This window comes from Diadema setosum, chromosome 18, assembly GCF_964275005.1.
Source record: "Diadema setosum chromosome 18, eeDiaSeto1, whole genome shotgun sequence".
Taxonomy (NCBI): Eukaryota; Metazoa; Echinodermata; class Echinoidea; order Diadematoida; family Diadematidae; genus Diadema; species Diadema setosum.
In genome coordinates this window covers 2,239,088-2,255,676 of record NC_092702.1, presented here as the reverse complement: position 1 = coordinate 2,255,676, position 16,589 = coordinate 2,239,088, and the positions used below count along the sequence as shown (strand labels likewise).

Here is a 16,589-nt window from a genome sequence, read left to right as displayed (position 1 = left end):
CTGAAATCTCAGCTAATATGGGAGGAGATACAAACGGTTTTTATCATATATTTCTACATTCGTAGCAGAACTGTAGATGCTGTTTTGTTCTCAATATTCCTTTGTTGTTTCAGTCGGCAGATACCGGCTTCAGATGGGACGTTGTGGGATGGGTCATCGGTGTTGTCTTCATCACTTGCATCCTCATTGCCATGATCTTCATCGGAGACTACCGGGGATGGGATGCAGACTCCGGATATGATCACAATCTCAGCGAAAGCTCGCAGGAAAGGTTCCTTCCGGAACCCTTCGAGGAAGAACCCGGCGTCCCAGGAAGACACGGGTCGGGGGCCACAGCTAGATGGTACTACTGGCAGCTGCCGCCCGATGAAGTCACCGCACTCACCCGGAGTATCACCTGGATCTGCTACGTCTTACACCAGCTCTTCATGTGGGGGTGTATCTACTACGCTCAGCGGAGTAAGAATCTTTACCCGACTCCTGGAGACCCGAAGTACTCGACCAATATGAAGTACTTCAACTGGATTCCTCTGATTGGCAACATGGTGTTCCATGTGTTTCATCTTGGGCAGACACATTGGACGTACGACGCCTTGGCACAGGACGTCTCGGAGGCGAGCTCCCAGGGTTCTGTGATCATGCTCCTCATGTTTGTCTTGATGATTGAGTACAGGAACCGAGGTATGGCGTTCGGGTGGCCTTCGAAAGACGACGTCGGTCGAATCAGCAACAAAGTCCGGCTTCCATGGGGTCCACAGGAACTCATTCGCAAATACCATGGCTATGCCTTCTCCTGGGCTGCAATCTTCACGTTCTGGTACCACCCGATGGAGAACACTGTTGGACACGCCCTTGGGTTCACTCACACTTGGATGTTCATGCTGCAGGGAAGTCTCATGTACACACAGGTCCACCTGAATCGCTACTGGCGCCTTCTCCTTGAGGCATGGGTAATCATCCACGGTACGGTGGTTGCCTGGCAAACCGGTGGCCCAGCCCTCAACGGCACAGCGCTCTACCCAATGTTCATGTTTGGCTTCCTCTGGCTTTTCACCATGACTCAACTCTTCGGTCTTCCCATTTGGAAACTCCTGCCGCGCTGGACCTACTTCTTGCCATTCATCGCATACATTGGCGCCGGGATCGGCGCGTATGGCTGGGTGTTTTACGACAAGGAAGGACGCTACTGGATCCGCATGAACGAGATGATTCGAATTCCAGCAACCGAATATCTCTGCGTCCTGATTGCCTGGTTTGTGATGTGGTTCTTCCTCTGGGTCGAAAAGAAAATCTCAGCTGAGAAACTTAATCAGCCGTTCCAGACTCCTAGTCTTGTCAAAGAGATCCTGTACGTGTCCGGTGTCGTCTTCATCTACGCTCTAATGGTAGTCATTGCCGTCCTTGTACAGGTCCTCGACGTCAAGATGGATCTGATCGCCCTCATGGTCATCTTCGTCCTCATCTTCACTGTCGGAGTAGCAGTGACCTGCATGTTGTTGAAACAGATCATTCCACCTGCCGATTACACGAGTGACATTCCAAGCAACAATAGTGGTGCCAAGGTGGCGCCAGAATTTGACAACGCCGCGTTTTTGGCCGACACGGAAAAGAAGTCTTGAGCTATGTTACATCACCGACGTGTGAGTGTCTTTGACCACTTGTCCGACCAACACCAATGTGAAACAATGAAGTCTTTTATGCGTGTTCAAAGCATTTCCACTTGTTCTATTTTTGTAGGGTGCCATTGTCGCGATGACCTGTCGAAAAATCAGATTTATCAAGACAGTTTTTGTGGTGTATGAATATGCTATCGTGTCTTTTCTTGACTGCAAAGTAATGTGACCTATCACACATCAGGAAAATCTCTTCTTTTATTCTTTTGGATGATAATCTACCTCGATGATACGTATCTCAGAGTAAAAACAGCATTGCCCCATTATAAGATGTAGTTTATGTGCTTATATTACACGTTGACCACTAAGAAACAAAGATGTCGAAGAATTTTGATGGTTTTTTTTTTCATTTTCAAGATGTATCTGATGCGGCATAAAAATACTCGTGATGAGAGGTAATGTAGAAATCTGCATTACTAACAAGATACTAAACAACAATAAAGGAGAAAAGGCACATGAACATTTTAGACCCGCCGCAATTCTTTCTATTTACTGAAAACAGTGCATCTATGCCATGGATATTTGCAGTTGTGTGTTCGATTATGTGATACCAGAGAAGTAATACAACTTCAGTCTCTTGCGATGAATACATCTGCACATACATGTACCAAAAAGTACTGTGATTCCTATGTAGTTGTAAATACAACTGTAATGGACATTGAATTTTATTCCTTTTGTTTTGCTTTGATTTTTTGTGCCCATCTGAATGCTGCTGCTGTAGTGCCTTAATTATTCCTAACAGTAAGAAAAATACATTATTCTTGTGCACACGTCTGTATATGCTTTGGCATGGTCGTGCATAAAAGGGGAAATTTTTAACTTACGACAAAACCATTAAGAATTCGCCTTGTTAAATCTTATATGTGTCTATAGGATCTTTATTTGTGTGTATAAGTTTAACTTAGATAAGTTAAAAAAAGATAATAGTGCAATTCATTCAGGAGGATTTTTTCCCTTACTTGACGTGAACAATCCAAGATAAATGCATACTTTCTTTTTTGAAACACATTTTTTTTTTCGTATTAGATTTGAAAGTAACTTCTCTCCCGAAAAGAGAATGTTTTGAACTAGATAAGCAGCAAAAACTTTTAGATATTTTGTGTGAAATCAGGTCAAACCAGGGTCAATTTTTAGTTTACACCTCGAAAAGAAACTTTGCTATTTTTGTAGTAATTCAGTGATTTGTAGTAATTCAAACACTTACCATTTTTACTAAGGGATGTACATACGACAATGGTTAAATGATGGTGAAGTTATTATGTCAATAATGAATAATTATGATAATTTTATTGAAGTGCTTTTCAGGATTGTGATACATTTTATTGTCGATAAAAATGAATTGTGTAATGACAACATACATTAATAAACCGCACATATTGTGTGCATCTGATACCAAAACAGTACTCTACAATGATGTGAAAATGTATTTAAAGTTTATTGATAAAGAGTGGAAATATACAAGTCATTGAAATACGGCTGTTTGTTGATTCTGTATTGCATTTTAAATCAATTTCTGACACCCTGTAATTGTTCGTCTGATGCGTGTATAATGCTTGGCAGTATTATATATATATATATATATATATATATATATATATATATATATATATATACATTCTAAGAAAAATAGGTTCAACTTTCCACCTTTCAGACCAAAAAGGGTGCAAGGTCCAACCTATTTTCTTAAAATGTAGAATATAATATATATATATATATATATATATATATATATATATATCCTACATACAATAGACATACATACATAAATACACATACATTTTCCGGAAAGGAGGAACAGTGAGAGGAATAATGATGGCAAAACTACTCACCGATTTCTTCTTCCTTTCTCATATCTAACATATATATATATATATATATATATATATATATATATATATATATATATATATATATATATATATAATGTGTGTGTGTGTGTGTGTGTACACACAGTGTACAGATATAGTGATATTTCAGTATACTTCATTCATCATCCCACGATACAATGTGTTTCGCATCGAGCAACCAAGTAGGTCTCGAACACGAACACGTGTCACCTCAATACTTACAATTTCTCCTTTTTTACTCGCTCGGATTCAGCGGTTATATAGGTCCTAGGTATAGGATTTCTTAAATGGAAATGAAATTCAAATGTGTGGATTGAGAGAATGCAAAAATATTAGCTGAATACCCACAGGTTTCAGTACCACCATGCATGGCTGGATAATTATGAAGACCATAGCAATTTAACATATCAAAATGATACTAACATAACATAATGAAAGAGCTTCTGGATTACCTCTTTTAGAAGGAAGGGGAGATAATGTTACCCATAACATAGTGTCAGTGACAAGTAGATGGAATATATTGTTTTCTAAAAGAAGTGAACTTTGATGGAATTCTCATCATATTTTCTTTATATGATTGCCAAACTGTGACATCACGAATTATTGTAGTCTTCTTATCTATTCACGATTGTATCGAAGCCTTGAACACTCATACCTTTTGAGGGGATTGTCCGATTTTCCTCAAACTTCACTGATGTGTTTTACTAATATTTCTGCATTCACTATATATATATATATATGAAGATTGGTCTGCTCGGCATCTTGATGATAATAAGTAAAACAATTAGTAGAAGAAGAACGCCGTCAAAAAATAAATCATAGATCTTGAAGATCTTAAAAACGGAGCATAGCTCTCAAAAACTGAAAGGCGAAGTCACACTCTTCATCAGTGCCCATGGTGTGACAACAGATCTTAAAGATCTTACGGGTTTGATTAAGATCTTTTGTCACAGTAGGGAGAATTTTTGAAAATCTGTGTGTGAAAATGGCGTTTTCTTGCATCTAAAACACCACTATTTTTGGTATAGAGGTCATTGCCATAAATAGAAAAAAATGAAATTACAAGTTAAAAAAAAAACAAAGATAAGATAAAAAAAAAAATGGTCCCCGGATTTTTTTTTTTTTTGGGGGGTGCAACCCCCCCCCACCCCCCCCCCCCTTTAGATCCGCTTCTGAATATCACTGTTACCCTGAGGAAGATCCGTGCAAGGGTCGAAAATTTGGTTTACAAATGAGAAGTTGGATTCTAATGCATTATGTCAACTTGTTTGTCTTCATCGTCTCTCTCTCTCTCTCTCTCTCTCTCTCTCTCTCTCTATATATATATATATATATATATATATATATATATATATATAATAGCTTTCATTCTCTTCTGAACTTGCCGTGACGTCTAGTCTTTTCCTTCAGAGAAAACTTCAAACTATCGGTCCCAGTGTAGCATGCTCACATTAAGCATCTACCTTCTAGTGTTTCCCCAGTGTACACTATAAATCCAAAACACACAATATATAAGTAAATACACCCTATAGCAGTTCTTTAAAAAAAAAAGTATGTCCACTCTCTTAGCAGGGCTGATTTTGTTCAAAGAAAATTATATCAAGTGCAGCTGACCTACATGTCACATTGCCACGAATTATCTTCTTTTATACTTCTCTTCCCTTCACTATCATCATTGACGCAACAGCGTGAAAGCTCTGAATGATCATTGCACATTTTCCTTCTATTTCTTAATCACTTTCGAAGGAAGACTTTGGTACTAGAGAAATGAAAGACGTTTGAATTAATGGTCTGGGTGAATGGTACCAAAGTATAGTGGAAAGAGTGCTAGCCAGTATCAGGACCATTGCAGAAGAGGTAGCACATATAGACTGCTACACATCAATATAACTTGTCATGAATTGTTTTTTTCTTCAGGCCTATTTTCACTTCCTCTCTACCAGACTAATATAACTTCATAATTGCAATATATATATTGCAATTATGAAGTTACATATGAAGTTACATATTACATATATGTCTATATATATATATATATATATATATATATATATATATATATATATATATATATATATGTGTGTGTGTGTGTGTGTGTGTGTGTGTGTATGTGTGTGTGTGTGTGATTTGCATTTCTCCCCAATTGGTTCACCTGTAAAGGCAGCAAAATGTTTTCCTGGTAATGGTTCATAGAGCGAGAGAAAACGTCAAGCCTGGTGCTTCACGTGAGCCTCAACGTGTTTCGCTGCATACCAACAAGGGATGAAGAGGCCTTCATTGTGGTGGACACGCTCGATGTATCTTGGGTATTCATTGTTCCGTCGTCTTCTCAATGGCAATCAATAACCCATTCCCCTAACTGATTACAATAACAAAACTAAGAAAACCTTTATAGATTCACTTGATCGCACCTCACGTTGAGAGGATCGCTCTCTTGGGGTAGACATGCCGATTTACATAACCATTCTGGGTCATAGTACACGGAGATTGAAGTGTGTTTACTCTTAGGACTTCGGCGTATTCTTACTGGTAAGTGATATATACATATTTCATATCAATCTTTTTAAGTGGCATTGTACAAATTTTACCCAAACGTTTGAATTGTTTTGTACTTTTAGTTAAGTGTTTTGCGAATTGTGTAGTGCTGTCCTTACGAGACCAATAATCATCGTTATTTTAGAAGGTGAATTTGCTACAATCGAATGCCATCAAGACAATAGTGAGCGAGAGATATCAAGATAATGTTCAAGGTGAAGTTATATTAATATAATACTAGCAAAATATTGAAAATGTAAAAAATAAAAATAAACGGGCGAAAGCTCGTAAATATTCGAGTTAAGAAAAGCGTAGCCTGGCACTAAATCATTTCTCCGTTTATCACTAAACAATGTCTACTGAGTTGCATATCATCATGAGATTTCTCTATCCTTTAATACACATAAAATATTGGACTGCATTTAATTGAACTACTAACGAAATAGAACATAGGTATACACAGAATCTGCACATGTGCAAACGTGTGTACCACGGAGCTGGTAAAATAATAGAAACTAACACCAGCACTGTAGCTAATCAAAGGCATTGTAGAATAACCTTATTGTTTGATACCAATGAAGTTCATTACAATAATATTCGTGTCATTCTAACGTGTTCTGCGGAAAGCAAAGTTTTCTTCTTCTCAAATTTCTTCATGACACACTGGCACCACGTGCAATTTACTACACATCAGAATCTCAACCTGCAGCTGCTGTATGATTGACATACAGCCCTCTTGTATTTCACTATTACAAAGTTCGGCCATTTCTTCAAGCGATGAATGTTAAATATTTTTCCATCGTTACATATTGCATATTCCGATATAGTTAGGTTCTCCCATGATGCAAGATCGACCAATGTTTATTCAAACATTTTTATTCAGAGTTATTGTTTGTCATTTCTATATTTTTTTGAATTGAATTGATAAGGTTTATTGTTCCTGAAATTAGCAGCCCAAAGGCTGAAATACATTCAGTTTACAGAGTACATGTACAGTGTGTATATAGATAAAAATCACAGTGCTTCACAAATAACATTTGAAGGTGTTTACAATAAACATATTGAGAAATTATACATAAAAATCACACAACTGTTAATCTAACACAACAAAAACTTACATACATGTATTGGTACATCAACGGAGAAAAAAAAACTACTCAATACAATCACTTTCTTTTAAAACTCTGGATTATGAATATTAAAAAAAAAACATAATCTAAGCAACAACAACAAAAATTCATATGTAGGGGTGTACAAAAATGAGGAGACGTTATTACACAGCAATTACACAACTTCTCACCAACCCTCGAGCTAAAATTACCAAAATATAAAAAAAATAAAAAAAATCAATGACATTATTAAACACCAAAAGCACCTAACATAGTATAATTCATCAAATGTTGCATTTATATTTTACTATATTATATCATAACAGAATCTATATAACAATTACACTTCATTTCTTTCCACATACATGTATTGCCAGAATAAAATCATATGATTACATGTATACAATAGATTAAAATTGCACTTTCATATTCCTCGTAATATAATTATAGTTGTATGTATCAAGATATCCATATACCATCATGCGTCATAAAAAGTGAAAGAAATGTACCTTAAAATGCAGTCTGATAAAAAGGGTGGGAGGGAGAATAAAGCCTAAAAGGCTTCTAGACAAACAAAAGCAACCTCTTCATAAATCAGTTACTGGTTTTGTAGTTAAAAAGGGAAAAGAGTATGAAAATAGAAAGAACAGCAAACGTGTGTGGAAGAAAATTGGGGACATCAAACCTTGCAGCTTTCACATACAAATATATAAAACAATTGCCTTTGACGAAATTTAAAAACATGTGATTCCACAATAGATTCAAAATTGCACTGTGATATATACTCATAATTGTATGCTTGTATGTACCAACATATCAATGTATCTTATAAGTCATGAAGAGTGAGAGAAATGCGCCTTAAAATGCAGTCTGATAAAAAGGGTAGGAAAAAAAAAAAGAAAAAAGGAAAAAAGAGAGAAAGAAAGTTAAGCCTAAAAGGCTTCTATAGATAAACAAAGATGACCTTTTCATAAAACAGTGACTGGTGTTGTGGTTAAGGAGGGAAAGAAATTTGAAAAGAAAAAAGAAACATAGGGAGTATATACAACAAACATGTGTGAAAGAAGATAGGAAAAAACCAGTCTTTCAACTACAACATACATACAACAACTATAACAAACTAAATACCATAGGAAAAAAAAAACTTATTGTTTGTTAAGAAGGCGAACAACAGATGGAATAGTGGATCTCCGATAACGTTCAGTTCTGCAAAAAGGAGTGTTCAGGGCATGAGAATTGCGAAGTTGACGTGTGGAAATCTGATTCCTTGGAGGTGGCAAGAAGTCTCTATGGCGGGGGGAATGGAGAAGACCACGTCCGAATGAATGGAGGAGCTGCTCATACCGGGACGTTAAACGTGGGATTTGTAATTCATTGAGAGCGTTTTCATATGAGGTGTACTCATTGCCTAGGATGATGCGACAAACGCGTTTCTGAACTCTTTCCAAGGCATTAGCCTGTCCTTTGGTTATGTTAGGTGCCCAGAGAGGTGACGCATACTCAAGAAGAGGGCGAATATAAGATATGTCGCTTCCTGCTGTTAATGAAGTTCATAGCATGAGTTTGTTATAAAATACCAAAAATCATTTGCAGAAATGGCAGAAATAAAGTCTTTCCTCAAATAATGCAGAGAAAAAAAAACAATGTTTATAATGCGCAAAAGTAATCCATATCAGGTACTGCAGGTGAATCTATAGATACGAATGATAAATCTGTGCAAATCAAAATAAATGGTTGGCTGCCGCTCAGAAAGGTAATATCCCGATAGGCATCTCAAAACAAACAAACAAACAAACAAACAAATCACAACCGAACAAAATATCACCAGTTTGAAATAATTATGCCAAGTAAATATAGAGAAGTAAATTTCTTCAATTTCAATTTCAATTCATTTATTTTCATTCTTCTTTTTCCAACAAAGCATAACACAAAATAAATCAGGAATTGCATCATAAACACAAACATTTGCCTTTGCAATAGATAAATGATACCGATAAGCATAAGAGCACTTATCCGTCACTGCTTAGAGCACACATGTATTTTCGAATCACTCTATTAAATACCTTACAATTGAGTAGAACGATCCTCTTCTTTCACTATCATTGCAGGCTAGTCTTTTATATTGGCATTAAGTTACTTTGAAAATATCTATACTTCTCATTTTCCTTTATTCCATGTAAAAGATACACGGTCCTGAGCGAATGTCTGTCAATCCATCACTTTTATGCAGTATATCTAGCAGTTGTTTTCATTCATTATATATGATTCAAATCTTCATATCAAAATAAGATTTTCACAGACTGCCTTCATGATTGAACTTAAATAGCCTATTTTGACAGTCAATTTATTTGAAAGCATAGTGTCTTTAAATCTTGACCAGAATAAAAACATAATATTTGAAAGAAAATAGCAAAATAAAACAGTTGATATCAACCATCCTAGTGCTGGTAAGTCAAGCTTGAACTGTGGTTCTTTGATTAGCCTTATGAACCGCCTTCATTCAAGGGATTGCATAACAGGATAAACAATAATTGTCATTTGTATACAAAAAGAGAGCACAGTGTTCTTCCAAGACAAGACACACAGCCTATCGAGTTTGTCGGGGTACATGCAAACACGTCAACTTTAAGCTCACCATTCAAAATATGTATTATAACATAATACGTCATGCCTTTTTCAGATATCAGTAAGAAAACAAAAACAACAAGGAGAGAGAAACAAGAAAAATACTAGTCCCAGGGAATTATTATTTTATAAATTTTATGTATAAAGGGAAGGTGAACAATGAGATCATTAAGCACTTTGTAGTAATATCGGAGGATTGTTGTAAAATCAAATAATTTCGGCATGCCATGCAAATATAACGCGTAGAGGAGAAGTCACCGTAGGCCTACTGATTTGATAAAGGGGCCCTGAAATCCAAGTGCACGTTGATTTGTGTTGATTTATGATACCCTCAACATCACCTTTGCGGTGAAACGAATATCTAGAAACATTCCGTATATTTTTACCGATTTTTTTTTCTTCTATTTTTCTTCAGATTACTTGGGAACGCCCACAAAAAATCCTTCCAAACCAATCAATATTGATATTCTTCAGATGACTTCATCTGTCAATCATTGCTAAAGTACTGAAATGTTTCACAAAAGACCTTGGAATGCACCTTCCCCTCGACTCAGCATGACTTGCATGTTCCCTCGCCATGTCTTTTGTTAGTCACATTAATAGGACAGAAACATGCAAGTTATGCTGAGTCGAGAGGAAGGTGCATTCCATTGTCTTTTGTTAAACATTTCAGTACTTTAGCAATGATTGACAGATGAGGTCATTTCAAGAATATCAATTTTGATTGGTTTGGAAGGATTTTTTTTTTTTTTTTGTGGGCGTTCCCAAGTAACATGAAGAAAAATAGAAGAAAAAATCGTTAAAAATATGTGAAATGTTTCTAGATATTTGTTTTACCGCAAAAGTGATGTTTAAGGTATCATAAATCAACACTAATCAACATGCATTTGGATTTCAGGGCCTCTTTAACGTATATTGTTATTCATTTGTGGTTTATTACCCTGGTGCTGAAATCATGACAAATCCAATTTATCATATCTTTTATCTTTTTATGGTCTTACGTCGGTTCCAAGTTGCAAAGGTTCAAAATAATTCCACTGTGGCATGTGGCCTGAAGACCGAGTAAATTGCTGCGTGAGTTTGCAGAGTATTAAGAAGGCATGAGTACATGTATTAATTAGGCATGATTGAATGTTTGAGGATTGTCACATGGGTTCAATAAACGAATACAAAGCCCAAGTAGAGAAAAGGACAACGACGGGAGATGAAAAACACCTGTGGAGATGTGAGAAATTGGTTTACTACGCCGGGATAGTCGTAAAATGCATTGTGCGTGAAATCGTCGCTTTTTAGTTTATTTTGACAAGGGGTGTTGTATCCTTTTAAGTGGTAACTTGTGAGAAATCTACTTCTCATACATGACTCATTCATAACTTATGAGAATTTCATTCTTGAATAGAATCAGTTAAGAACTTCACTGCTTGAGCTCTGCAGGAGAAGTGAACAATTTGATATCTTGGTAAAAATAACTCTGATCACTCTCTATATTATTATCATAGCTACCATTAATGTCATATTCATTATTATTTTCTCCTTATGCTATTGCTGAAACGTAATCACCATCTGCTTACTATTATTCAAGGTTGGTTATCATACTGCAGAGAAGATATCAACTATTTTTTAATATCATGGAGTTGCTTGATTCTTATTGTTGTGCAATGTGTCCTAGCTCAATCTCTGCGTTTAGAGAGTAAACGACCTCTGTAGGAACGTGTGATTTTTCAGTTCATTCCTCAGTACATGGACAGCAATGTTTGAATAGATCTGGAAGAACTGTATTCACGATTTGCAAAAAAAAAAAAAGCGGAATAAAAAGAAATTAATTTAAACATCTATTTTAACAATAGAAAAGTTAGCATAAGTTAGTAGACAGAGTATACGAATAACTTGATAGATATCAAGAACATTTTTACAATCTTGAATCTTTAAGCTCACGTTATCAAGGCAGGCTATATCAAAAATTGATCAAGAATAATCATGGGAATTCCTCTAATTTATCACTGAAAAAAAAATGTATTTATTTTTTCCTATATGAGTAAACTTGAACATTGGCTCTAAGGAGTAGTTCTTAACAACTGACGGAGGTCTGGCAGAAAAAAAAAAGGAGAAAGCATACAGTGAACTGACTTTTTGAAGAGTTATTAAGACCCTGAATTTTTCTTTTGGGTTGAGGGGGTTGGGAAGAAAAAAAAATCCATTCTACGTTGACTAACATTCTCGGAGAAAGAAACTGGAGCATTATCATTCACGATTATCTAGTTTTGAATCCCTAACGATTAGTTTGTGGCTTCATGATGCCAAGAAGAGGAGGGTTCCTGAAAATAACCTCGTATTCTCGTTGAGGGCGCTCTGCAGTTTAACAACATAAATGAGTCAAAATGTTTGATATGATATATCACCAACTTTAGAATCATACTTAGTATTATGAAAAAATTCTAAGATTGGTGCATTGTATCAATGACCATGAATCTGGCACCAGTAGTGAAACACACACACACACACACACACACACACACACACACACACACAAAGCCAAGACACCTCTGAAGAAGAGATATGTTTAGTATTTGAACTTTTAATCACATTTTTCAGACTTCTGGATCGCATTAAAGGAATGCAGTGTGTTATACGTGGTCCTTCGTCGTGTCACTTGGGCAAAGTAGGTTATTGTCTTTGGTGACAAGATATATCGTTGTGCTGGGATAGCGTGTATACATGTGTTTGTGTGTGTATGTGTGTGTGCGTGTGTTTGTGCGTGTACATTTGTGTTTGTGTATTGTTGCGTGAATGAATAAAGATTATGTTAATGAATAAAGATTGTTGAAAAAAATGTGTGCATGTGTGCGCGAGCGCGAATTATACATGTTTGTAGAATACTTGACAGGTATTTAACGCCTTTAGTCCTTTTGGGGGAGAGCCAATATGAGATCGACTTTAGTCTTTTGTGTAAATTCACGATGTGCATTTTCTGTAGTTTAGCGAATCACCTACATAGATTAATCTCCTTTGGAAGGGTGTGGTGAGTTGGGCAGATAGCAAATTGACGTGCCAACAGTCGAAAACCTTCAACACACCAAGGGATTCACTTTCAAACAAAATTACTGTCAAGACATTTGCTATACTATCTGCAAGAATAGACAGCTAGTCGTGGAAAATCTCTCCTGGTTGCCTTCAGTAAGTTTTTGCGTTTTCTACATTATGTTGAGAGTCTTCTTCGATTTTCAACAATAGTTCAAGTGATTTCGGCTGATGCCCTTGGGATTAGAAAACGGTGTAAGTAGTCACGCAAGCTCTATTATGGTATTTCTTTACTGCGATTAGTGTTTGTTGTGCCTTGAAACACGGTTTTCACAAAACAGCAGGGGTGCTTTCCAGTTCCACCATTGTCTGGTACAGAAAATACGTGCGTATAGCATCATTAAATTCATTGAATTGCACAGATCTTGACGTGCTGTATGCCTCATCTCCGCTACTGATTGACAAAATGTTCAGTATGATGTGATTGTGCAGATTCGTGTCTAGACAGGTTGACGAGAATTTCCGTGATTTCTAGACATATTAGTGCCTGGTCCTTCCGTCGTGATAGTTTTATGGTGGTACATTCATGCATAGTGTTCATCATTGTCTCTTCTCGTTTCAGAGATATATCAACTACTAAAGCATGACGGTCCCTACAGCAGAAAGCACTGAAAAGAAGAATAAAGAGGTAAGAGAAGCTTTTTTTTCAAGAGTTAACATTACTTACTTTACTTTACTTGTAAAGGGTGATAACTGCTTTTACAATAAATCTCTGAAACTTTGTCTTAGTTTCATTTCCGATTATGATCAAATCATCAAAAATACAAAGCCAGCAAGAGATAAAAACGATTTTGAGGAGAGACGCTGGCGTAATCGGATTTTAGACAAGTAATTGGGCTGTATTCTATCTTCTGTAGTCTGACAGTCAGTACTATAATAGCAAAATTCAGGTGTACCGGCTGTTTGTTTGAAGACCTACAGACTGAGTTGATTTCTGACCTAAGTTTTATACGAACTAGGGGAAACAGGATAGACGTACGCAAGTGTGCCATTATCTTTATATTACGACAATCGAGCGATACGGGTTTGGAAAATGAAAAAAAAAATAATAATAAGTGCATGCGTGACATCGGTAACACTCTTGAACCTCAGAACACTTATGTTGCATATATTCTCATTGAAATGATTCGCAAGTGTTTCGTACAGCGCAAACACAACATAAATTGGAATATAATTATATACAGTGTGTACAATATTCCATACCTCATTTTATTAATGCCACTAAAACGTCAAACGGTTGCCAACATCCAAATTACTTCTTTCTTCATCGATCTTTTGACGTATTTTTACAGTTCATGATCTCTCAAGGCTGAACGCTGTGCAATCATCAAATAACTTTGTCACATTTGCAGGGTCTGGAGGCCAAAGTGTTTCCCTGGGATGTCGTCGTCTGGTTGGTTGGTGTCATCTTCATTGGCGTCTTCCTCCTCGGCGTTGTCTACATCGGCAACGTTCGTCGATGGGACGCCGACTCGGGGTGGACTCACAACACCAGCGAGACCTCCGCCGTTCGCTTCCTCTCTGAACCCTACGTGGAGGAACCCGGCGTCAGGGGTCGGTACGGCACCGACGCCGGTGCAAGGTGGTACTACTGGAAGCTGAAGCCAAATGAAGTGAGTGTTCTCACTCGGGTCGTTCCCTGGCTGTGCTACGTTCTCCATCAGCTCTTTATGTGGGGTTGCATCTACTACGCCCAGAAGCTGAAGTTGATTTATCCTCAGCCTGGAGAGCCAAAATACTCTTCGCGCATGAGAAATTTCAACTGGATCGCTTTCATCGGTAACATTGTGTTTCATCTGATTCATCTGGGTCAGACCCACTGGACTTACGATGCTCTGGCTCAGGATGTCTCTGGTCCAAGCAACATCGGATCAGCTATCATGCTGCTAATCTTTGTCTTGATGCTGGAGTACCGCAACCGCGGGATGGCGTTTGGGTGGCCTTCGAAGGATGACCAGGGTAAGATCAGCGAGAAGATGAGACTTCCTTGGGGGCCTCAGGAACTGATCCGGAGGTACCACGGGTATGTCTTCGCCTGGGGAGCTATCTTCACTTTCTGGCACCATCCAATGGAAAACACCATTGGACACGTCATGGGTTTCACGCACACCTGGATGTTTCTGCTGCAGGGAAGTCTAATGTATACCCAGTTCCATCTGAATCGCTACTGGCGCCTTCTCCTCGAGGCATGGGTAATCATCCACGGTACGGTGGTTGCCTGGCAAACTGGCGGTCCAGCTCTTAACAGGTCGACGCTCTACCCTATGTTCATGTTTGGCTTCCTCTGGCTCTTCACCATGACCCAGCTCTTCGGACTCCCACTTTGGACCAAAGTTCCAAAGTGGACTCGAGCTTTTCCCTTCATCGCCTACCTCGCCGCGGGGATCTATTGTTTCGGATGGGTGTTTACCGATCGACGAGGGCGCTATTGGATCCGTCTCAACGAAATGGTACGAATTCCCGCCATTGAGTACTTCTGTGTCTTGTTCGCCTGGTTGGTGATGTGGTTCTTCCTCTGGATCGAAAAGAAGATCAAAGCTGACCGTGCGGACGAATCGTTCCGACCGCCGAGTCCCGTTAAGGAAGCGTTGTACATCTGCGGCGTCGTCTTCACCTATGCCATCCTCATGGTCGTCTCCGTTCTCGTCCAGCTGCTCGACTGGAAAGCCGGCATCATCACCCTGATGATGTTTTTCATGCTTTTCTTCGCCGTTGGAGTCGCCGTTTCTTGCATGCTGCTCAAACAGATCCTGAGACCGGTTTCGGTTGTTGAGAAGGAACCCCTGGAAGACAAGATTCACTTGTCGATGAAAGTCGCACCAGAGGCTGATAATAAAGCGTATTGTCCCGACAATGCAACAGAAGCTCAGGTAGCTACATCTTAAAGGACGAACAGAATGTATCCTTGGACCATTAAACTTAACTCTTTTATGCACCTTTCTATTACAATGATAGTCTGTTTGCCATATACCATGAAATGTAAATGAAGGATACAGAAGAATAGCTTGGCGTTATGCCAGCAGTTGTACATATTCCATGTTCATGCAGATGTATAGTGTGTATTATATAGATTCAGGAGGTTCCAGACCCATCATTCTCAGTAACCTGAATACTGTATGAAAGCTTTCTCCCAGTCAAAATTCGGCTATACGTGTAGTAAGAATTAAAGAATTATGCGATTACATGTATTTTCAATACCGTGTACTGTTTGCCGCTTTCAGTAGCCATGCAATTTTTTTACAGAATTGCTGCCTGTATGAATTGTGACAGGTTCGAGATACAGTATGCTGCGTGTGTAATGAGTGAATTCGTTTTTATATCAAACAGTGCGATACAGGAAAGTGTGCTTCTAATCAAGACTAAACGGCGATATCAGCTTATCCAATTACACGAACATCGCTTTCTAAAAACATGTTTGTCACGATCTTAATTTTAGAGACTAATACCGATTAAATCTGTATTGTATTATTTCTTACGTATGTATGTATGTATGTATGTGTGTATATAAATGTATGCATATCCAGGGTATACATGCATGTATGATTACATGTGATATTTGTACTCTCTTAGTGGGGTATAATTGTCTTTACTGAAAGGAAGCATAACTTGATCGAGATGTAAATTGGAGAAGTTGAGCGAGAGGTTATAAAGATGTTGAAATGAGAGAAAAGTAGAACATTGAATACAGAATGGGAGATAGGAAGTAAAAAGATGTAGTATGT

The 16,589-nt window shown here is 37.8% G+C and overlaps 2 protein-coding genes across 4 annotated transcripts in view; both read left to right on the top strand.

Annotated features, from left to right (window-relative positions):
- Window positions 1-2,040, top strand: part of LOC140241858 (uncharacterized) — a 99,418-nt gene extending 97,378 nt beyond the window's left edge. For all 3 annotated transcript variants that reach the window (XM_072321611.1, XM_072321612.1, XM_072321610.1), the window contains one exon: window positions 114-2,040. In XM_072321611.1, coding sequence (XP_072177712.1) covers window positions 114-1,619 — 1,506 coding nt within the window. In that variant the 3' untranslated portion in view covers window positions 1,620-2,040. The remainder of the gene's footprint in view (window positions 1-113) is intronic.
- An 11,390-nt stretch (window positions 2,041-13,430) lies between these two features.
- On the top strand, window positions 13,431-15,770 carry LOC140242024 (uncharacterized). Its single transcript, XM_072321768.1, has 2 exons — window positions 13,431-13,495; window positions 14,220-15,770. Exons 1-2 carry the CDS (start codon window positions 13,451-13,453, stop codon window positions 15,750-15,752), a joined length of 1,578 nt encoding a protein of 525 aa, XP_072177869.1. The 5' UTR covers window positions 13,431-13,450; the 3' UTR covers window positions 15,753-15,770.
- The last annotated feature ends 819 nt before the right edge of the window (window positions 15,771-16,589 follow it).

Excerpts from the sequence above, each read along its gene's own strand:
- LOC140242024 (XM_072321768.1), top strand. The coding sequence starts at position 13,451 with ATGACGGTCCCTACAGCAGAAAGCACTGAAAAGAAGAATAAAGAG. Across the intron at positions 13,496-14,219 it reads CTGAAAAGAAGAATAAAGAG|GGTCTGGAGGCCAAAGTGTT; the intron begins GTAAGAGAAGCT and ends TCACATTTGCAG.